The sequence below is a fragment of the Pelmatolapia mariae genome, linkage group LG15, assembly GCF_036321145.2.
Source record: "Pelmatolapia mariae isolate MD_Pm_ZW linkage group LG15, Pm_UMD_F_2, whole genome shotgun sequence".
Lineage (NCBI taxonomy): Eukaryota > Metazoa > Chordata > Actinopteri > Cichliformes > Cichlidae > Pelmatolapia > Pelmatolapia mariae.
The window spans coordinates 4156166-4180200 of record NC_086240.1 but is presented as its reverse complement, the minus strand read 5'-3'; the positions used below and the strand labels follow the sequence as shown (position 1 = coordinate 4180200).

At 41.1% G+C, this 24035-nt stretch overlaps 1 protein-coding gene across 2 annotated transcripts in view; it reads left to right on the top strand.

The window, feature by feature from the left end:
* The window catches only part of LOC134642943 (kelch-like protein 29), a 264213-nt gene that overhangs the window by 112271 nt on the left and 127907 nt on the right, over positions 1–24035 (top strand). For both annotated transcript variants that reach the window (XM_063495042.1, XM_063495041.1), the window contains one exon: positions 22057–22204. In XM_063495042.1, the coding sequence (XP_063351112.1) occupies positions 22057–22204 (148 nt within the window). The remainder of the gene's footprint in view (positions 1–22056; positions 22205–24035) is intronic.

Genomic DNA, 24035 nt, shown 5'->3' with positions numbered 1-24035 from the left:
TGAATCAATTTGTTTTTCATAATGGCTCATTTTCTGTTGGTGCACAAAAACATCTTGAAACTATAGCATGTAATAATTAAGTTTGGGGCTAAGATTCAATTAGAAACTGACGTTAATATCTCTGCTTGAAAGAGCAGTGCATGTTTGACACAATCCAGGACCTGTATTCTTAGTTTATTTGGGCAGAATTTTCATATTTTAGGTAGGAAATCATCTGGAGAGTGATCAGGGAATATGGTCTAAATTTTGTAAAGGGTTCAAAGAGCTCGGCATACAAGTCTGAGTAATGTATACTTGCTTCCAGCCATAAAAAAAGCCTTTGCGATATTTCCCAATTGTCTTTCGAAGGACCGTCAAGTCTGCATCACATTGAATCACAAAGTCCAGAACAATTCAATTGAAAATCAGCCGAATTATTATCTCGGGCTTTGTGAACCCACAATGAAGATTATTGAAAATGAGAGTGATTGTCTTGTTACTCTGAATTTTGTAAGCCAACTTGGAAATGAAACATTTTATGCAGAGTGTTGTGGGTTCGTGTGTTTGTGCATGTGTGTGGTTTCTCTCTGGAGAATAAAAGCAGAGAGATGAGCGTGTGGGTGTGTCTGTCTTCCTCGGCAGAATGATTACCTTGACAAGGTTAAAAATGAATAAGTGCAGTTGAATAAACCGTCTGCGATTCATTTAATGACAGCTGCTGATTTGAGCCGTGATGCCTACACAATATGAGACAGACACGAATAAAAAAAGCAGAACATCCGAGATCAGCAGTGTTGCTAGCAGTTTCTAATTTTTTTTTCCCTTACAAGATTGCAGGATTATTATACCTGCTTGTTTCATAAAACTTTATTGTACAAGTAAATCATCATTCTCAATAGGCACACACAACAAAAGAGAAACGCACAAAAGAAAATAGAAATACTGCAGACTGAATCTTGAATGTCTTGAACCATATCAGATTTCTCATGCGGCAGATTTTCCCTGATAAATGGCACAGAACTCCCACAAATCTTTTTGCCAACCATCTTCGAGGGCAGCTATTGAAACTGTCGCACGAAATAAGACTCGACTCTAGATTTCTTGGGCTTCACTTGTACAGTAAGAGTATTTTAGAGCATAATAGCGCCCCTTTTAATTATATTAAGTCACAGAAATACCTTCTTACTTTGCAAATTAATAGTTTAACCTTGTGTGGTCTAAATCCAACCTGTAACTCTCTATGTCGATTGGGAACGTGTGAATTTTTGACACACACAAAATATTATCCCTCCTCCCCACCCCATAAAAAACCCCCAAACAGAATAGTTTGTTTCAGGCCTCGCAGTTACAAAGTGCATTGTTTTGCATGAAGTTAAACCACCAGCTAATTTTAATTTTTGTTATTATTATCCTGTCGTTAGGTGATTAAATCTTTTTTTCAAGACAGACCTCTCCAAAATAAAAGTCCTGAAATAATAATGACGAGTCACTGAGGAATTCCATTTTGATTGTGATTAGTGAGTTTGGCTTTCTTAATATATAATGACACGGTTTCCGTAATATACACCAATTAGCCGCCTGCCTGTATCTGACCTGTCTAGGCACGAAAGGGTCAAAGTGTCTGACAGCAGGAAGTTCACACTGGATCTGTGGGGTTCTTTATGTTGCAGGTTGGGAGTCTCTGTGGATTTGGCTTGTTCGGGCACATCTTGCAGATGCTCAGTTGTGCTGGGATCTGTAGAGTCTGGAGGCCGGGTCAACACCTTATCCTCTCTGGCTTGTTCATTTCTAAGCAGTCTTTGGCAAGTGTGGCAGGGAGGCGTTTCCCTACTTTGTGATATGAGGCTCATTATTGTTTGGGTGTGTGTTGTGTGTCAGAGTAAACCCAAGGTTTCCCAGCAAAACATTGGCAAACAAATTCCAAATCAGTGTTGTTCAGTGGTTAATTAAAAAGAAAAAGGTGAAACCATATTGAATGTGTTGAGTCATTCATGCCGTGTCATATAATCGTAATTTGGTATCTATTGGCTCCTCATGATGTACCTGAATGTTAGCTATTCCAATCATCACAGGTAACCAAGCTGGAAGGCCAGGGACCTCATTTAAGGCCTGTTTACCATATGCTTGATTTTCAGTAGAGTTGCAGACATCAGCAGAATATGGGAAAAAAAACCTGCAAGAGAAAAATGACTAAAACCCAGCCGTCAAACAGGATAATTTAAAATCGTCCAGTTTATAAGTATCTGATTGCTCACCTGCTGTAACTCATCAGCTTCACTAGCTTGTTGCTAAAGCTAAAGGCACATATGGCACATAAAAACTAGCAACAGATTCAGGGTAATAATGCTCCTCGTTCAGTATGTGTGAACTCTTTAATGCGTTCACCATGTTTTCATGTTGCTGTCAGATCAACATTTAAGAAATTATCAATCATACTATTAAATAAAAGTGATGCTTAATATTAAAAATCTTCCAAACGTCATCAGGTTGAGTGGAAATATTAATATTTACTAAACAGTTTGTGTCTTTATCTTCAGGTTCCTGCAAATTTGGGTTTATTTTGGATTTTTTTTATGCTTTGGCATAAAAGTTTTGCATATTGGCTTGAACTAGACAGAAAATTTGAATTTATAGTAAACTATTATGAACCATCAGAGCTGTAAGCTGCCCTATTAAAGCCTCTAATACAGAATATCTTACACAGAAACATTTGTGTGCATACAGAGGCAAATTTAAATGTTGTGACTCTTAATTCCAAATAAAATCTTTTTCCCTTTCCCCAGCTTTCTTTTTAAACCATTAGCTGATATTTTGAAACAGCTGGTTGCACTTAGTTATCTCTGTAGGCGTTTCTGAGAATACCGTAAATATGTTACACAATTACTGCCATAGATTTAACTCTGTATCTGTAATTTAACCTTTTAGATTATACAAACGCCTCCCCTGTGATGCTAAACTGAACAATGTTCCTTCTTTGTGTCTCCTGTGTTCCTTATTTTATAAGGTGCCCCTCAAAGATCTGGGTTGAGCTATCATTACCAAGTATAAAGGGTTTTTTTTCTCTTCCTGCTGTAGGCACCTACTTGAAATTTATTGTGGTCAAAGAAAAGGGAAACATAAATATTTATCAGGAGGAAACACGAGAAATAGAAGAAATGTAATAGTTGTTCTAATTCAAATCTTTTAAATTTGAATCGAGCGTTGTAAGGATGTGACCAGAAATCTCTTGGTGTGTGACCTGCATATTTTCCTGGTAAATGAGACATGTTAAATGATGTGCCAGAGGGAAAATGGGTCTTTTCAAGCAGCACACACTGTTCCGATCATCACAGATAACCAAGCAGGAAGGCCAGGGACCTAATTTAAGGCTATTTACCATACGCCAGATTTTCAATGGAGCTGCAGACATGGGCAAAATATGAAGAAAACCTGCAAGAGGAAAAAGGACGAAAACCGAGCTCACAAATAGGATCATTTAAAACCGTCCAGGGTTCATAAAGACGCGAGTAATTAATAATTCATCAATCTCATCTTGAGATCTTTTACCGTGAATGATATTTGAGCTTCTTCTCAGCCTTACCCGTGCACTCAAAAATGAGTGAATACAGGAAAAGAGGACTCAATTTTATCAAAAACAAAGAGATGGAATGTGATTAATTTCAGAGCACATCTTCTGGTTGTATCACCCTTGACTGATTCATCAGAGTTGAGCAACAAAAGGAACACAGTTTTTAATCAGAGCCATAATTCTTGATTAGCACTTAAGCAGGATTTGTCTCTAAAGGGGTGATTGCTGTCACTTCTGAACATTTTAGGCAACTCGCAGAACTGTTTCTCTTGGTCTTGGTCTCTTTACCACCTAATTCACCAGTCAGTCATTCATCCACCACACATAGTATATCATACATGTTGAGACACAGTTGGTATAGACATTATGACTCTTCTTTAAGAGCAACGGCTGAAAATAGTGCGTTGTTACATGTGTGATCTCATATTGCCATGTTGGTAACTGGACTGTCACTGCAACTGACCAATCAAGTTGTTGTATTGTCAAGGACATTCAAATTAACATAACTCCAACTTAAAAGCAGGCTGCACAATGAATCTAATTTTAATTTCCATCGCAGAATTGGCTTCCTACAATTTAATGAACATGATTGAGTGATTTTGAACATGTGTGCTTGGCAGCAAAGCAAAAGCAAATCAAGTACTTCTTAAATCGGTGCCTTACCATGTGCGCTTGAATTATCTGGAGAAATTTGGTTGAGTAACAATACATTAAAAGGCAGATATACGACAAAAAGCAAATGTCTGGCACATCAGAAGGCGAAGACCTGAAATATAGAAATTGATCTTCATCCATTATTTAGAAATACTTTGGATTTAGGGCACGTTATATTAATCAAGAAGAAATTCTATGCAAAGAGTGTTGTAGAGTTGTTTATGCATTGCAAAGCATCACAACTAACTTATTCAATTGGCTAAAAAGCACAAACTACGGTTTGATGAATGTATGAAGGCCGAGTAAAACGATGCAATGGCTGGTAACGTGAATCATCCAACATCAGCTCAGACATCCACGTGAGCTGTAAGCTCACAAAGACGCACTGAAATCACGAACGCCATCGCATTCTGTTTGGCCAAAGATATCTTTCCATTAAACACGGTGAGTACCGAAAGCTTCATGAAAACAGTCAAAACGCCGGACAAAAGATATGTTATCCCCCGGTGCAGTTATTTCTCCGAACTGACAAAACCTGCACTGTATGCAGAATGTTGCAGGGAAGATGGAAAGTTATCTCACAGCTATTCAGTACTTTGCTACGAGTTTCCTTCACATCCATCATGCAGGTACAGCAAATTGATTGAAAGACTTTATACTTTGCTTCTAGGAAATGCACTTAAATCAAGTGAATAAACAACTCATTTGTCTGCAAAGATGTTTTAAGTAGCGAGATTGCAGCACATGTAAAAGTGAAAGCAGTGCCCTGTTGGTTACATTTTGTGTTAGTTTTTTTGTTACCATTTTTTAAACTTGGATAACATTTTTTTCTTCCAAGAGATGCACTCAACTTAGGTGAAAAGGAAGACCAATTTTTTTATGCAAAGACGTGTACATTATCAGGAATGATAATTACACAACATTAATGTGAAAGCATTGTTATGTATTGCAAGTGCAATGAAAACATTTCCTCAACAAAATCAGTGAATAATAATGGCAAATAATCGTGATCTCAAAACAAATTAACATTATCAAAATTATTTTGGCTATAAACATCCAGGCCTGATAGAATTTTGCTTGCATATTGCTCTTTATTTTGAAACTAAGCGTAAATTATACCAAGAAGCATTCTGAGAGTGCAAACATCTGCCAAGGCCACTTTCTCTCTAGGCGGTATTTACCTATCAACCAAAACCAGCCACGGCAGGTGGATTCCTCCCAGAACCTGGTTCTGCCAAAAGGTTTCTTCCTCTTGAAAGGAAGTTTTTCTTTTCCACGGTTGCCAAGTGCTTGCTCAAATGGGGTTTTTTGATTGTTGGGCTTGTGAATTGGCACTTTTATAAACTAAATTAACTTTTAGGGGAATATTATTGTATTTTGTATATATTCATTTAGTTGTCTTTGGTCATTTTAAGAATAGAATAACTTAATTGTTATTGTAACTAGTATATTAAAATTACAAAATTAAAATTGCTAATCCCATCCTTGTGCACTCATTAAAAAAGCATTAGTCTAAAAATGGCAGTAAATAATAATAATAATTAAAAAAGATAAACCCATGCACACACACACGCACAATAGGCATAAACAGGTTGTATTGCACTCATGCCTAATTCCACAAACAGACTTATGTTGCTGCTTTGATGAGTGTAGTAATTGCTGCTGGGTAACAGCTGTTTAAATTAATTTGCCCTGGTTATACACCGCCTGCCTGACAGCAACAGCTCAAACAGTGGATGACTCGGGTCTGTAGTGTCTTTTTATATATATTTGAGCTTAAACTTAAATGTAGTAATGACGTTTGTAGTAAAAACAAGTACTTGTGTAGCATACCTTTCACTGTTTAGTAAAAGCAGTTTAAATTTGTGTGTATTTTGTTTTCCAGAAATAAAAGACACTTATTCAGGACCACAGTAACATGTATTGAAATGTTATTTATTTGCAGTGACAGGTTACAACTGTTAATGTAAAAAAAAAAAATTAAAAAAATAAAATAAATAAATCAGCTGAACTTAATAAGTATCCTATGCCAGCATGTTTTTGTCAGTGTGAAAACCTCTACCTCTTACTCTAATAGCATTATCATGATGTTGAGCTTCAGATCAGTGTACTGACCTTGTAGGAGAGGTCAGAGGTCAAATGTGGCATGATATTTAAAATCTTTATATGGTACTTACTCTATGTGGAGTATAATGCTTTTTGTCAATTTTCAACCAATAAATCATTAAGTTGACCTTGAAGACTTCAGTGGATGTAAGCCAGATTCTAATGATTTATTAACTGACCCCACTCTACATCCCCACTCCAGCCGTTCACATACCAACATCATGAGCTACGTTGTTGCAAAATTAGACAGGAAAGACCATAATTAGCTTAATGTTTCCTGCAAAGGTTATTGTACATTCTTAACTATACCCACACTCAGTCCTCTGCCTTTATCAGGTAGATTTTTTAAGGCCATATTTTTTTTATTTTTACTGTACTTTAATGAGTTGTTTTGTAGCTAAACCCACTAACATCTGCAGAGGAATATTAATCTGTTTGGTTAAAGTTTTCAGTCAGAAATAACCGTTTGTTTCTTTTTGTTCTTCCTCTGATCACCATCAGATCAGGCCAATTATGTTACAAACTATTACAAATCCCCACTGAAAGACAAATATGTGATAATGCTAGAGTGTGGTTAAATTGCTTATTTGTCACGGTTTGTGCATTATCATTGTGAGGATTACAATAATACCATGTCCTATTGTAGATTAGGTCACACATTAAGATAACTTGCATTTTGCAGGCAGCTGAAAACGATCTAATTAAAGCATCCTAATGGTTTCATCACGTTCAGCATGCAACGCTACCAGCATGCTGAAGCTGCTGTTGCAGTTACTGCTGCTCTGAAAATGTGTTTGTGATAGAGGGCATTGTGAACTGGGACTGGTGACTTTTGACTGCCAAACTGTTTCACCCAAGCTATTCCCTTCAGCAAGAGTTATTACATCTTTCACTGTGAAGACATTGTGTACCAGTGAGAAATGGCAGACTCTTACTTTTGTTTCTACATTCAAATATATGGCCTCATTTCATCGGCTTAACAACCTCATTTAAATGGGCCTAATGACTCCTACTAATGTCCGGGCATGGCCGAGAGATTGCAACTGTTCTCACGAGCAATGTCCTCTGCATGCACATTGTATATCTCCATTATGAGGTCTTGTCTTTATAAAAGCACAACCCATTTTTTGGTCTGCTCCAAATGTTTTATTTTGATATAATATGGCGGCCTCTGTGTTATAAGGTTTACGATGTGATTTCTGGGGCAGCATTGTGAATTTTTCTGAGGATTGTAAAGATGCAAATTTTAGTCAAAAAACAAATTTTTGTGAAATATATATCTCCACGTGTGTGTGTGTGTGTGTGTGTGTGTGTGTGTGTGTGTGTGTGTGTGTGTGTGTGTGTGTGTGTGAAAATAATTATTAAATCATGTTGAACAACCAGTTATACCCACACACTGTATGGGCAGCAGAAAGGATCATCGGCGCCCCCCTGCCCTCCATCCAGGATCTGTACCTCTCAAGAACCAGGAAACGGGCAGGGAAAATCATCACAGACCCCTCACACCCTGGACACAGACTTTTTGATCTGTTGCCCTCTGGCAGACGGTACAGAAGCCTGCAGACCAGGACCACCCGACACAGGAACAGTTTCTTTCCCCTCGCCATCTCCCTTCTAAACAGTTGACCTGTCACACTGCTCCCACTGCCAGACTGCAACTGCACCTTATGTACATTCCGTGGTATTCATTCCACCTCATTTCATTTCTGTATTTTGTGTATATACGTTTAGATTAGTTATTTATAGTTGGTTTACACAGCTTTGTGTATGTATGTGTATGCATGTGTAATGTATATATAGATACGTGTGTGTGTGTGTGTGTGTGTGTGTGTGTGTGTGTGTGTGTGTGTGTGTGTGTGTGTGATTTACATTGCTGTGCTCGAGAGCCACCATCTACCGGAACCAAATTCCTTGTATTTGTCTGCACATATACTTGGCAAATAAACACGATTCTGATTCTGATTCTGATTCTGATACAAATAAATGAACAGCCTAAAGATACATTAATGAATACATTATGAACAACAATAAATACAAAATAAAGCATTCTGACACAACTATAAATTAAAATAAGTTGTTGATCTGCAAGAATTTGGTTAAATGACGCTAATCAACAGCAACACTAGAATTTCAAACTCTATAATCGGCACCATTTTCAATACACCAGACAGGGAAAAAATGACAAAAAATTAGCAGAGAATATTTTCTTTAAAAAGATGAGAACAATAGAAACAATATCATCACAACTTTTAATAATTTTTAACGAAATTCTTCAGTTGTCTCACAACTTCTAAGGTAATGAAAAAATTAAATATATTTTTAGGTAGTCTGAGGTAGTGATGTGTTTTTGGTGACTTGGCACCATATTTTATTTCTGATCAAATAGAGTTATTAGGGTAGGCTTAGGACTAAGAACATGTGCTGGCTAGCTCCTACATGAACTTTCTTTTATTATTTGCCGTTGCTGATATTTGCTACCTCTTAATAGCATAAGCGATGGCTAATATGGCTGTCAGAAAATTGCTAATAGTTAAATAGCTCATTTTAAACATGTGCTCTAACAAGATTTACATGAGAATTTTGTCTTACTTACATTTTGTTGAAACAGAAGCTTTGCTGACCTCTCGAAATTCCTCAGTGGTGCTGTGTGAACTTGTTTGTGAGCTGGAGGAGGCAAAGGCAGTACTGCTGGTGTCAGCACTGTTGCAAATGATAATGTTTGTTGGGTAGTATTTTTATTTTTATTTTTTTAGTATGGATTAGTATGGTCGATTAGCATAGCTCAGGAGGTAGAGCAGGTCAGGTACTAATCGGGATGTTGGTGGTTCGATCCCTTCGATTAAGCTGCTCCAGTCTGCAGAGTATCCTTGGCAAAGATCCTGAACCTCGTGTTGCTCCTGATGCATTCATCGGCGTGTGAGTAGAAAAGCGGTATATAACAACCAGTCCATTTATAGACTGCACCACTTTATTGAATAGGATATCTCTTGTAACATGTCTACATCTTTTTTCTTACCACCATGGGAAAGAACAAAGAGCTCTCAAGAACAAGGACATCATGGACAAGATTTCTAACCTTCACAAGGCTAGGATCGGCTACCATACCATTGGCAAATAGCTCAGTGAGAAAAATGACAACTATTGTTGCTGGTTTACATGTGGAAGAAAGACAAAATTACTGCGAACCCCCCATAGCCTGGGCCTCTTACAATACCGTGAAACTTTGTATATCTAAGTAACAGCCCAGAAACATTAAGGATTTGATGAAGCTCTGTAAAGACAAGTGATCTGTTTCTAATCCTAACCAAATCTTCTGTTCCAAAAGAATTAAATACTTAAATACCTCCGATCCATAATGCACATTATTTTCAGATACAGAAACGTGTTTAGTTTTCTTGGTGAATTACCTTTCGATATTAAAATAAACCTACTGTGAATATCTTTTTCATACAGCCATTCATGACAGCAAGTGTTCCAAGACAAGCCTAATATTAATTTTATCAGTTTTTTTAAAGTTTATCCTGCTTCATTTGGTGCACTCAGTTCTGCAGTATAGTTTTTGACAGCAGAACTGAGTGCTGGAAAGGTCACTGAAATGCTAATGCAAAAATATAATTTTAAGTTGGCTCTTTAAAATTCACAGAAGATTCATTGCAGGGAAATGTTAAATCTACACACACACACACACACATAAAGCACTTTTGCTGTCTTTGTGTCACCCCTGTGTCAGCTCGGGATGACTCCACTGCGTCACACTCGATATACAGTGCGATAGTTTTTCATTAAACATCATAGTGTGAAGCAGGAGCCCGGCTACCCTGTTATGGATCCATTTAAATAAAGAAATATGCTTAGTGTCAACACGGATCAATATGTGGACTGGCATCCTGATGTGGTCTTAACCACCAAAGCAGGGCCCATTATGTGAAGCGCTCTTGTCAAAGACACTTAGAAAAGAACGTACAGTCAAATATGTGACAGGAAATCAATGCGCTCTGATAGGGACTGAAACCTGACAGCTCAATAAGCTGGAGGGAAGATGTTCCCTCTTATTCCTCCTTGTCCTTTCCTTCCAGCCATAACCGTGTCCCACTCCTGCAAGGGACTTAGCAGCTCAATTCTGCAGACTATTTCAGATTACAAGCTGCCGTCAACAAGTGCACGGTGAGAGAGGTGTGCAGGACCGTGTGAGGGGGAAACCGTACACAGCGCGGACGCTATCACTGACAACAGAGGTGCTATTAAAGTCCAGAGACATCATCGAGTCATTCGGCTATAGTGAAAAAGGACAGGTGCACACTCCTGGCCAACAAGAGGGAGCTTCTAGATAAAGTCCATCGAAGCCCTTACTTAAAAAACTGCTTCAAATGCATTCTCACTGCAGAGGTTAACAGTTCCTAGAACATTGCTGCCTCCATGCATTGCCGCATAATCGCAGACTAACATAACTGTGGTATGCAATGGACGTTTGTCGTCGATCAGTAGGCAAAGCAACACTCTCAAAGTATGAAGGCCCACTTCTGTGGAGCATGCTAGTTATATATTTGGCTGCAGGACCTTTTTTTATAACATGACTCATCCGTGTTGGTGATTAATCATCTAACTCATGAATATTAATGTTATCTGTCTGTGTTCACAAAGCAGAAACACTTTTAATCTCTTGCACTATCACACAACAAATGAGTAAACTGAAAGAACAAAATAAAAATGATTTTATAAATGCCAACAGGAGTAAATATTGGCTTTAAAAGACCCCCCTGCGTTTTTTGAAGTACAGCCTTCTCAGATGTGATATGTGTATACCTGTTAAAGTGATCCAAAGCAACACTTTTTTTTTTTAGGTACGCCTGTTTCACTGGCACTCTGACTAAAGTGTCTACTAAACCTTGAGTCTCTCGGTTTTAAGGTAAAAAAAAAAAGACAATTCCTAGCTAACGAGAGGAATTTCTCCCTGACACGTTCGCCTTTGGATTCCTTACAATGATGCTGTTGGTCGCATTTTAACTGTAATATGAGTTTACTGAAGAGAGGTGGACACTTTGAAAGCAGAAAACAAAGGAAGTGGAGAATATGTCTGCACTGCAACATTGACAGGCACACCGCATCGATTTTACCTCTTGAAATATACACTCGCAGACTGCACAGACCTTTTCTAGCATTTATTAATAAAAACAAAAGTTGTGGCATAAATGGATTTCTCATCCTCACGGTGGTCAGAATACATGATTGTGAGGAATTTTTTTTGTATACCATTCAATGTCTAGTTTTCTCTTTAAAGTATTTATCTGCATTCTAACGAGGAGATGAGATGATTTAGAACAAATAATTTTTTAAAAAGTGCTGTTAAGAATCAAAACAAGCTTGTAGACATCGGCCGATTTGCAAAAACATCCTAATTTCACTTGTCAATTGTAACTTTCAACACAGGAGCACCGGAGATGGACCTTGAAATTACTTTTGCCATCTGTATAGAACGGCATTAGCATTTGAAAAACCAACAACATTAGGCCAAATCAAGAGAAGCTCATTCACAGGCAGTTGAAAGGCAGCTCCAAACAGAAAAGTCTTTTGCTTAAATAAAAAAAAAGAAAAGAAAAAGAGAAAAAAATCCTCCCATAATTCAAGCGAAGGTCTGTTTATCCACCTGCCGCTGTGTAGTTCATGGCTATTTCTCAGTTTCTTTAGGAGACTTGGGTTTCTAATGATCCCAGCATGTCTCTCCAGTTTATATCTTACCCCAAGCAGCGCGCTGTTTGGACTCCCCCCTGTGATTGCAGAAGCACAGAGCTGCACTGACCACTTCATCTTGTGGGATAAAACCAGTCTTTTAGCCTCCTCTCAGTCCCTGGGGGAGCAGGGCAGGAGTTCCAAGACCCAAACCTCAAAGGCTGCAACGCCACCACAGGTTACACGTATGGCTGCAGGAGCACTGCTTCTTGACTGATGAAAATCCCAGGCTGAAGACCATATCCCTCTCACAAGTCACGCTGCTTACATAAAAATGAATCTGCATTTAGAATACAAACACATTTTTTTGCTTTGTTTTCATGTGATGCTTAAATTTGGACACACTGTTCCATCTGGAAAAGCTCTTAAGTGAAAACAGTTATCTACCTCAGTGAAGAGTTTTATTTCCACCGTACCTCGCTTTATACTGCCTCCCCCCCGAAACCTCAATGAAAGGTGATAGGCACTTTTCAGCCAACTGGCATATTCATTTCAGTGTCCAGAGTTCATCTGAGTGGAGCTGATAAACTTGGCCATTGTGATCCCATAATGCCGCAGCGCTGCGGCGATAATTACGCACATTCACAGCAAATAGTGGCCACTGGCAGCGCCTGAATTTTCAGTTTAATTACCAACACTTGTAGTCTGATTAGAGATTTTGCCTTCTGGGTGCCGAGGTGATGTAACACTGTAAAATGCTTCAGCATGTGCATTTTTAGCGAATTAAATCCGGTGGATTTGGATGGGTGGTTAAACAAAATGCAGCTCTGCTTATTTTAATGCCATCTGATTTGAAATCAGCTATTGGGGAGGACAAATTTGGGCAATTTGTCAGGCCGGCAAGAGTGCCGGCCAAAACCCTCTTCTGTACTTATCCTTTCTATTGACCAAATGCATTTTTGTTTTTTGTTTGCCAAATCTTTCATGTCAAGCAAAAGCCAATAGAAGACATTTATATATACTGCATGCACGCTAATAGGGAATGTGTATCAAATGCTTTATACCTGCCAGAGTCATTCTCTTGACTCTAGATGCTATTAGTTTATTTTTTCCCATCTCATTAGCAGCTTCCTATAAACACCAAGCCAAAGAATTCCCATAAAGATAAAGAAGATTTTCCGGCCAGCATTGAGCTGTTGTTAGCAGACACGTTAGCTAGAGAACGCTGCTCTCCTTCAATTAAACCCTCCTCCATGCTGTGTGAAGTGAGTGTCTCACAGGAGTAACATATTCTGCCTTCCCATCACATCCCTTTGACAGTTACCATTATAGAGAAATAAGTGTTAAGTGGAGTGTGAGGTTATGGTCAGGCTGACAGAATACATCAGAGGTCAAGACAGAAGTTTATAGCTTCTCCTCACAAATTGAAGTTAAACACTAATTTATCGAACGCTGCCGCTAACTCGTCCTTGATTTTTTTGTAAAAAAGAAAAAAGAAGTTTGATTCAAAAATTCTTTAGCCGCTGCTAATACAACTTGGTAACACAGAGGGAGGAAGGGGTTTTCATGCATAACAGAATAAATGGCGTCGCTTGTTCCAGAAGCAGCCACATTCACAAAGCATCCAAAAGTCAAGGCAACACTGATGCACTGTTCCACGTATTGTAAAGCCATAGAAATGTGTGAAGTGCAAATGTATATGGTGGCAAAGAAATCATTTCGTTTGGTCCTGACACACTATATAAACTTTCCCTGGGAATCTGGTATTTGGTCTATCTGCCCAGAACATCCCAGTATTTGGCTTGCTGATTGCATGCATTGTAAAAAATGCATTTAACAGCTCCCCATGCTGCTCTCTTGGCAAAGCAGATATTGTTTCCCTTCATATTGCAATATCAATATAAATTCAATTTATTCTTTAGCACTAAATGGCTGTTTGCCCAGTTAACGCTCATTTATTACAGCCACACATTGTGGCTTGGGCATGTGTGCACCCGTGGCCACATGTAGCAGTCGTTTTGCCTCAATTTCACCCACAGATAACAGCTACACACTCGTCTCTGATGCTGTCGCCGTGACAGGCCGTGGGTATTTTGTTCCCAAAACGCTTGCCACATATCAAGGCAGGGTCACGGCCTGCTGGAGTCCTGTGTCTCTAACTATCCCAGGCTGTTCCGAAGGAGGGCAACATGGTTCCTGACACTCTCCTTTGGGAGGTGTTACCATGACATTAGGATGTCTCCGCGATTCACATGTCCAAGCACTGGTCAACCTCCCTAAAAGCCTCACCACGCCGCTCGGTCCCAAAGCTAAGACGTGTTCATAGTACTGTAGCGGCCTAGCCACTTACTCAGTCTGAAAGGGAAAAGAAAACAAAGAAAGAAGGAGGGGCTGAGGTAGGGTTTGGAGGGCAAACGCTGCAACCTCGAAGCACTCATGGGATATTAGGCGGGGTTTCCAGCCCTGCTTTTCCACTGAAGCTTGTCGGCCTCGCCCCTGCGATCACGCTTCTCTTTTCTGGAACGTGTGCATCAAGCCAGGAGCTGTCGGAGTGTCTTAGCTGGAATTTTAGTGGAAGCGAAGTCCGTTCCCCTTCACTTGTTTGGCCCGCGGCTTCAAATTATAGAGCCTGTATCAGTATCCCTTTCTGTGGTGCATCAGCAGCATATATATATCCACCAGGCGCTCGTGTTTTCATTGTGTTTGTCTGTTGTGCTGCTGGGGGTCAGTATTAAGTGTTGGTGCCTGGAAGGATGTGCGCTGTGTTTGTGTTTAGTTTTCAAATTTTCGGTGTATTTCTTTGCCAGTCAGCAACCGGTAACGGCTGATATTAGTCTAGTATAAAGTGATATTTCTGAAATCCAGATGGCGACTGTGGATGTGGCATTTCTGTAGACCTCTGTCAGGGGTTTGTTTTATGTTGAGGGTGCCCTTGTTTCTCAGTGTCGCTCTGTGTTGTATGTGTCCTTGTTGCCCCTCGTTTTCACTTCCCATTTTATTTTGCTAGTTGTGTGGCTTAGGTGATGTTACTTCCTGTCATTGTCATTTCCCCAACCATGACTTCCTCATGCCCTGCCTTGTTCCAGGTAACGCCGGAATTTCTGCGTTCCCAGTCAGAATTTTAATCTGGAACGCCCCTTCCACTCGGAAAGTCAACCGTAGCAAACAAACAGTAGTAAAGCTGTAAAACCTTTCATCTGTACTCTCACTGTTGTCGCTAAATAAGCCATGCGCAGAGCACTGACCAGGCCAAGTATTATGCTGTATTGCTAGTAATACCTGAGCGGCTCTACCTCGCTAAGAACTAAAACAAATCCTGTTTATGCTCGCTTTCCTGACTTTTTTGACTCAGGAGTGACGTCACTGCAGAAAAACCAGAAACTTCCTGACGAGAACTATTAAATTCGGTTTAATGGCGTCAGTATCGAGTGTAGTTGTCAGCTGTCACACTGCTTGTTTTGAGATATGTAAATTCATTAATGTCAATTGCAAAACTAAAGAGATACATTTAAAAAATGCAGTTGATTTGTGTGATGCTGCAACACTCTGCAGTTACATTACCCTGTACTTTGTAATGTGTTAGGTGTGATGTTGCATCTCGTGTCATAATTGTGTTTTACTTTTATTGGTGGGTAAACCGCAAGACTAGCATGCATGCATGCACGTAGTCACGTGTGCAAGTGTGCCATCTGTGCATGAAGGCTCCTCTGAAAGCTTCCTCGTTTCCTTAAGGTGTATTTAAGGGATTTAAGGATCCTCTGTGGTGACGGAGAGGAAACAGTTTCAGGGTCACGGGAGGAAAAGGGACACGAGGCAGCATATATTAGCATAATGAAAAGAACCCCGAGTCCCGCTTCTCTCCTGTCAGTTTTTGCTTTTTTCGGTTTACCCTCCACTCGTCCGTCTCTTTGTGTTTCCAGTTAGGCCCTGAGCTTTGTATTTTTTCTTCCTTGCACCCCCCACCCACCCTTTATTTTTCTTTGAATAAACTTTGTCTTTAACCTTGGACGTTAGTTAGGCAACCTGCTTTTCCTCTGCCTTGTTTTTCCACATCTATAACTTTTTTCTTTTTTTTTTAATAAAGTAACTTTTTAATCTCTACTTTTGTGCATTCGAGTCCAAATGCAGACTTGAAACATGGCGTTCTGGAGTTTCCAAAAGGCTGCGATAGCTGGCATACAAAAGCTGGCAGACTGAAAGTAATGCAAAAATTGCATAATAATAATGTAAAAATACTTTGGAGTTGTAGTTTTTGCAGTCAAAAGCATCTACAGAAGGTTTTTTTTTTCCAAATAGGTTTGAGCCTGTAGGTAAAATGTAACAAATTTTGTGCTTCGGTAATGCTAAGACACCTTCGCATTCACAATAAGGTTTTTTAAACAAAGATTTGCTTCTCAGTTTTAGAGAAATGCGCTTCCACAATGCGCTCGACACGTCTAATCGCAGCGTTTGAACACATTTCGCAGCACCGGTCGGAGTAAAAACAGCATTACCTCGATTCCTCTCCATGTTTTCAGCGCGCAGCCATCACACTGAATACGCGCCTTCGCCATCTATGCCACCAGGCTGTTCGGCACGTTGGTGCGCGCTCGCTTTTTAAGATGGCTGCCAAAAATGGCGCAGTAGTCTCTTTGTTTACATGTGAGATGCTCTGCTATGTTCCAGTCTAATAGATTGGACACAGCCGCCTCGTGGTTTCGCTCCAGCATTCAGCACTATTATGACGGAAGTCCAGAACAAATCCACTCCACATTTAGGTGTCAGCGCGTTGTCATGGAAAGGAGATACCTCTCTACAGTAAGTGAATAATGTCCGAAAGAAAATGAGTTGTGCGCTTTTGTCCACTTCTTAACGCTCCTGGTCAGTTTGGGACCACACTTGGTTTGGAGCTTTGAGTTGGAGGAGGAGGAAAAAGAAGATTTTTTTCTTTCCCCCCATCCTCTATTTTAGAAAAGCTGAAAATGATCTGTCAAAGGTAATGATAAAAGGCGACGTGATGGATGGGTTTGTCTTACTCTGCCTCTCAATCTTTCAGTCCTTCCTTCGCTGACATTCTTTCTGTTTCTTGTCTCCGGGGAGAGCCATTATTTCCATCACCCACCACATTTCAACCAAATTCACTGTATCACTCCATGCCCAGCCAAAGGGAAGAAAAAGCCATTCTGTTAGAGTAAAATTTCATTTCCTTACCAGCATACAGTGTTGTTTTTTTCTTGGGAGGGAGGGGGTGGGGGGAATCTGTTCATAGTGTGGAATTACAGTGTGATATTTTTATGGGTTCATCCAATATAGCAAGGCAGTGACTTCTGTTATTGAAATTTTGATTACGATTACAGTTGTGTGCGTGCATCTCCCCAAAGACAGCAGTCTGATAGCGGGCGGGAGGGAGAAGAGTGCGATTATTTATTTATTTATTTATTGCATATAAATGAAACCATAATGGCGGCTCCTGTTCGACCAGCAAAGAGGCCACGAACATTTCGTGGTGCACCATAACCCGTCCTGTAAAACAGCTACACACTGGCCACCTGATAACCACAGCGAGTGATTGACTTCGCACGACAGCGACCCTCCTCCTCACTTGTAGCCCGTGTTTTTCCCCCTTCGCTACAACACAGGATTTTAAAAGGTAGAACACAATCAACCTGTGTACAGAGCACCGGCCTGCACACCGCGCATCGCTATCTCATTGTGTCTGGCAATTGTGCTAATGACATTTCGCAAGATTAGCTTTTCAATGCAATATTGTTATTGACCAGCTCGGTGTGTTTGTGGGAGCCCATTTCTCCATTTAAGGCCCTCCTGAAGCTCGCTACACCTGTTTTTTTTTTTGTGTGTGTGTGTTTTTTCCACCCAGACCTGTTATTAAATCTCGTAGCAGTTAGTTGATTTGATCAGTGCGTGCTGTAATGTTGTTTACCCCCAATGGGATCTGGGTGTTACAGACATACTCGTCCCTCCCTCTCTGTCGCTCTCTTTTGCTCTTTCCTGCAGTTTCTCTCCAAGTCGAGCAATGAAGTCATTTCTCTCAGCTGGATCGAAGCCCTGTATCTTTAGGCTTATGTATGCCGGGCCCATATTAGAAGCACAATAGGTACAAAGTGCCGGAGCTTGAGCAGAATGTCCGTGCTGGTGGTTTCGCCTGGTGTCCGATTCGGTGTTTTTATAGGATTGAACCGGTGCAATAACTCTCACAGACGAGGGCTGGCTCGAACAAAATGCTAAGGCAAACACAAAGCCATGAGCAAACGCTTTTCTGTTTATTTGGATGTGGATGTTGTGGATAACTCAAAGCAATCAAAGCCCAGAGCCCCGGATCACCACAAGGCCCCTCCTATATGTACTCATAGCAGATGGTAGCCAGTGGCAAGAGGTTCTGGTAAGCACAATAATGCTGCCTGCTATTGCAGGATGGTAGAGCGCACATAGTGACAGATGTCAGTGTTCGCCATGTCCGAGAAAACGGCCGATACGCCGAGCAGAATATGACCGCTGTGTCCGCTGCCCAGGCGAGGAGGACGGGTGTATGCTCGGGCCTGATTCGTCTTGATTTTTATCTTCCTTCCTCTCTTCGACGCACCGATTCTGACATGTCTGCAACATTCAGAGGTTCAGGAAGGGTGGGGGATGTTTCGTCTTTTGCTGCGTGTGCCTGAGGAGCAGATGGATAGCTGCTTCAAATTCAGATTGCATGTTTTACAGTACAGCAGTGAGCAAAATATGCAGAGTTCCTGTTAAATATAGAGCAAGTTCAGTGATGCACATTTTAATAGCAATGTTCCAAGCTGTTAATGCATTATGCGCCTCTGCAGAAGCTGACCTGTTATGTGTTAGACCTGAAATAATAGTTGATAAACTGATTATTCGGTCCAGAAAACTGAATAACTGCTCGTGAGTTTATGAGGTTTTGAATTTGAAATCTAAAGATTTCCAGTTTTTTTTCTTTAGAGTTGCCTCAGTGTCTTGGGTATGAGAAATATTGCTTTGATCAGCCAGTGTAGTTAAAAGTCTCTCGACTCAGGCCTTTTATTGACCCAAAAAAACGAGTTAGTTTACTTAAATGTGCTGTAACATTAAGAGCAACTGGATCTCCCACGAGAGCACCAGAATCCCGGACCAAAATAACCTAATGTGTTGGCCAAGACCCGCTTCCCCCCTCCATGGAGTTGCAACCATTAGCCCACACTCGCATTGCAAAATGTGCGGAACGGCTCTCTAATTTTATTTATTTTTATTTAACCTTTATTTAACCAGGATACTGTGACTCTCACATGCTACTGTAAGCCTGCACAGACATCTCTGGACTGCACTCTACTACACTGCCCTCTGTCATCACTCTTGGGGGAGGTCGCTTTTTTATTTTCATTAATAAATCCATTAAGGGCCGGCACTTTTAAATACAGCACTCTCAGGAATTAGCACGTATGTGCAGCTGGACCGGCTATCAAAACATAGAAGGAAGGACCTCGAGTTACAACACAAAGTGCGACTTTATACTTCACTGTCTTTATAAAGCAACATGATGTTTGAGGCTATAATAACATATGAGCCCACCCACCAAAATAGTAACAATAAGAAAAAAAGATTCACGACTGGTAAAGATCATCGCTCGTGTTTACGTTTGCTTATGTGTGCAAATTTGTGTGCATAGGTGTCAGCAGGTGTTTGTTTCTAAAGCGCCACATTGCACGCTAGCAGCGTGCAGTAAGTATGCACGGATGTTGCATGCGGACGTACAGAAAGCGCTCCCCGGCCAGCTCGACAACAAACACAGAATGGTTTGGCACGGCTCTGGAATTATTTATCTGGCTTCCCTCCTCTTCTCCAGCATGGTTTTTGTCAAGTCAGAGGAAACCATCTGCTGCCCGGTGATAATGGGTGGCCAGGGAGGAGGGGACTGGAAATAGGGAGAGCAAATAAAATTGAGAGAAAATGGCAGGCGCTGTCCCAGAACCTACAGTACCTTCCTGCCTGCCTGCAGCAAGTCTGCCATCTTAATAAACATCCCTTCTGATATCTCCTGGCTTCTGTGTGTGTGCGTGCTTGTATTTCCACCTGCTGTGTGTGCATACACACCTGTGTTTCCACTGTGTATATGTCTGCGTGTGTGTGTATTTCCTATCTAACCTTGATCATTTTGAAGTCAGGATTGTTCCCGAGTCTAGCTGATATGCTGTCAATGTGATGGCGCTGACTAAGAACCTTTTTTCCCCTCTCTCTTTTACCTGGTGCACTAAAACTGTGACAGACGGATTGCTTTTCACTAGAAGAGATCTTTCCTGTTTCCTGTTTTGTTTTTTTTCTTTTTTGCCTTCTGTTTTGGATAAATGGACGGGGCGTATTAATGAGAGAACGTCACGAGTCAGGTGCAGGGCTAAAAAGAATGTAAGAGAGTCAATACTGCGAGTTAATGAGGAGTCGCCTGTATAGAGGGGAAAGTAAAGCATGGCTGGAGAGGAGTACAGTGAAACACGGGGCAGAGGAGGAAAAAATGCTCATTAAAATAAATAGCGGGCCACAGAAAGCACAGGGAAAGTCCACACCTTGAAAATGGTCGACGTTCTCTCTCCCAGAGTCTCCAGGGCTCTCGGATGGAATTGAGCGCTTAGGGCATCCTCTGAGTAAACCATTTCAGTTTTCTCTTGTCTGAAGTCGACAGGGTGAGATGGACAAAAAGACCTGACAGCCTGTCTCCCCCCTAAACCCGCCTCCATTCTCTCACTCCATCACACTGTTTTCTATTTTGCCTTGAGATGTTTCCTCTGTTCCCCCCCCCCCCCCCCCGCCTTTCCTCCTCCCCTCCAAACACATACGAACTGTCAGATAACTTTCAGTATAGATTTATCAAGTAAGTGATGCTCATTGAACCTGTCTGCTATTGTGCAGCTGTTTATTAGACAGCAGATGGTGGCGCTGCGTCAATACAGAGTAATATCTTGGTGTTAAAGGTCCTGCAAAGCTGAGATAAATCCATATTCAAGCAAAAGAGGGACATTTTCCAGGAATGGGATCGATCCAGTATGTAAAGCTGCACATTAATTCACCGCGAGAGGAATTGTTTGGATTGCTTTTTTTTCTCTTTTTTGGGTCTTTGTGCGGTCAGTCCGCGCTCTGCCGGGCTTTGTCGACACAGCTGTTGGAATGCATGATGGCGTGCTTGATGAAGTGGACGCCGGGTCAGGGGGGGATAATGGAATTGAGGGATGGAGAAAGAGGGATGGAGGGATCAGCCGGGCCACAGGAGGGGCCTGGTGACCAGGTCTTTTCTATTAACTCTGGTGTGAGCAGGGCGGGGAGGGAGGCCCTCTCTCTCCCCGCCTGGTTGTTAGAGTGTGCGTCCAAAACTGGAGATAGGGGAGGCGAATATTGCTCAGAGGTCCAGTGGTGATTGACCCTGTGTTTTCATCAGCCTGCGCTTGCCTGATAACATTTCTTACTGCCCGACAAGAGCAAAATATTACAGACGTGGGTGCAAAGAGAGGCTCGGGGAACTCTTAGTTTGGTTTGGTGAAGTTTGATTCGCCCACCCAGCGCACACATTGTAAGCTAGCTTTTCATTTTCTTTTTTGAAATTACATTTTTCTTGTCTCCCGTCCCCGAGAAAAAGATTTCTCTCTTATTGAATCTATTTGTCATGTTTTGGTTCACAATTTTATTATCTCGCTTGAATGAACAAAAATGTTAATAATTCAACACGGAAGACGATAAAGAAAATCTCCACGGGAGAATTTGAATGTAGCCCACGCCTGAAAGTTTAATTGTTATTGGTATACAACAAGAGAAACGTTGCTAAGATTCTTGAAGCCCTGAACAGGATTTTTCCCCCCTTTGTTCCTGTTATATAGTCTGTAATCATCACTCACTCAAAGCTAATTATACACCTCTCTACCATCATCATGGCTCACTTCAAGACCTTAAAGAACAGTTGAGATTGCTGTCATTTGTCACTTTTTCTCTTCACGTCATAAAGGAACAGGTGTTTTTTTTATATAAACATGCTTAGTGAAGGATGTGACACCCCCTCCCCCCCCCTCCTATATAATTCCCTAATCAGCACTGTTGTTTTTGTCACCGTGCTGCAGGTCTCCGGACTGTCTCCCGGAGACAGCCAGGCCCCGGGACTGCTGCTGGCTCCAGGCGTGAGGTGGGGACAGACTCCTATAAACCAGCTCACACCGTGGGATACAGATGAGCCCCCTGCTAAGCAACATCGAGATGCCGAGCCCACCGGTAATCAATCACACGCACAGCATTCACAAACACACACACATGTAACAGGGATGAAACCAATTCTGAGAAAGGTATATGTGTGTTTGTATTTTGTTATGAATATTTATTTCATACATATATATTTAAAGAAAATGGGAAAGGGAAAAAGATGAAGTTCGTTGGGTGTTTTGTGCTGATGTGACCAAATGATGAGAAGCTGCATGATGAAAAAGGAGCAGCCTGATTCAAATCCAGGGTCATTTTTTTTCAATTAGCCTCGTCTTTTCACTCGCGCCGACTTCTCGAGGTACAATACAACATTATTTGCGCCTTTGTGTTCCCGCTGGACCTGCATTATGCGAGGCTGTATGCATGACCCTGGAGGAGGAGATTTAGCTAGTCCACTTACACACTGTGCTCCCAACTCTTCCTGTGTGTCACATGGTAGCAGATCACGCTGTAGGAGTAGAGTGCTATGAAAGGGACAGTTGACCTCATAATCAAATGTATATATTGTTCCCTCTGGCTGTAGAGCTGTTTATCCATCCAGTTTCTTTTGGTGTTGCTTAGTTTTGAAGATAAGTGCCCTGGAGATGTTTGCCTTCTCTGGAAGAGAACGGAACTAAATGGCAGGCGGTGCTGGAAGCAAGAAAATAAAAAAAAAATGCAGCAATGCCTCTTTCAAGAAGTGATGAGGGTTATTCCATGGAGGAAATATATTCTCTTCTACTAATCTACAGCCGCAAACCGTTGAACTGTGGAGATGACAGTATGTCTCTACACCTGATGAGAAGCGTGTGCCAGTAAGAGGGGGACAAGACTTAAGCGCTGAGCTGTAATGCTAGCTAGCTTTGGTTCATGGGTGTAGTTTGAAAGATGATTTTACTTACAGCCATTTGGCCTGTATGATGTTAAAGGGTTAAGAAAACATCAGCGAGTAGAAAAATGCTGAAAAAGCACATAAAACACAGCAGAAGTGCTTTTGAGGAGACAAAATTGTGACGGAGCAGAACATGTGAAGCATCGCACTGAGGGTTCAGTGGTGTTGTGAGGGAGAAAAATATGCAGGTAGTGTTTGTTTTAATCCCGTGATTCACGTAATATTATAGATACAAGTTTACTGTTAGCATGTCATTTCCGCAGCTGTTCTGTCACATCATCGTCTCTCCAAAAGCATTTCCGCTGTGTTTCGTGTGCTTTTAAAGCATTTTTCTACTTGCTGGTGTTTCCCTGTCTTAAGTTGCAGTGGGTCTGACCTGTCAGAGCCGCTGTAGTCTATGCTTAAATCATATAACAGTTAATAATTGTTACTATGCTAACAATTAGATGAGCAACAAAAACAGGACTGGTGCACCTTTGCCTGCTTTGACTTGAATATAAATAGTGCTTCAGCAAATTGAGGCATAAATCCATGCCCTGTGTTCTCTGTGCACCCCCAAAATGAGCTTACAGAGCTGTACATTACATGTGAGCGCACAGCAGGATGGATACTCACACACACACACACACACACACACACACACTACACTTGTGCTTCGCATCTAGATGCTCTGGCCAGTTAAACTAGCATCCAATGCTAATAAGCCATCTTGACTTTCGTTACCCTAAATAAACCCACTCGCCTCTGCAATATGCTTGCTTTACATACACAATCATGCATAATGTTCATTCATAAACATTAACTTTACATAAACCAGCTTAATTAGGCATATAATTATAGAAATGTCAGCTTGCATCAGGACTGCGGTGAGTGGGGACGGCTGCATCCCCTCACCCACATTCCAGACTCCCACCACCCTCCTTTGCCGTCATTTTATCACCCTTGTTACTGTGTCACTAATCGGGGCTGATT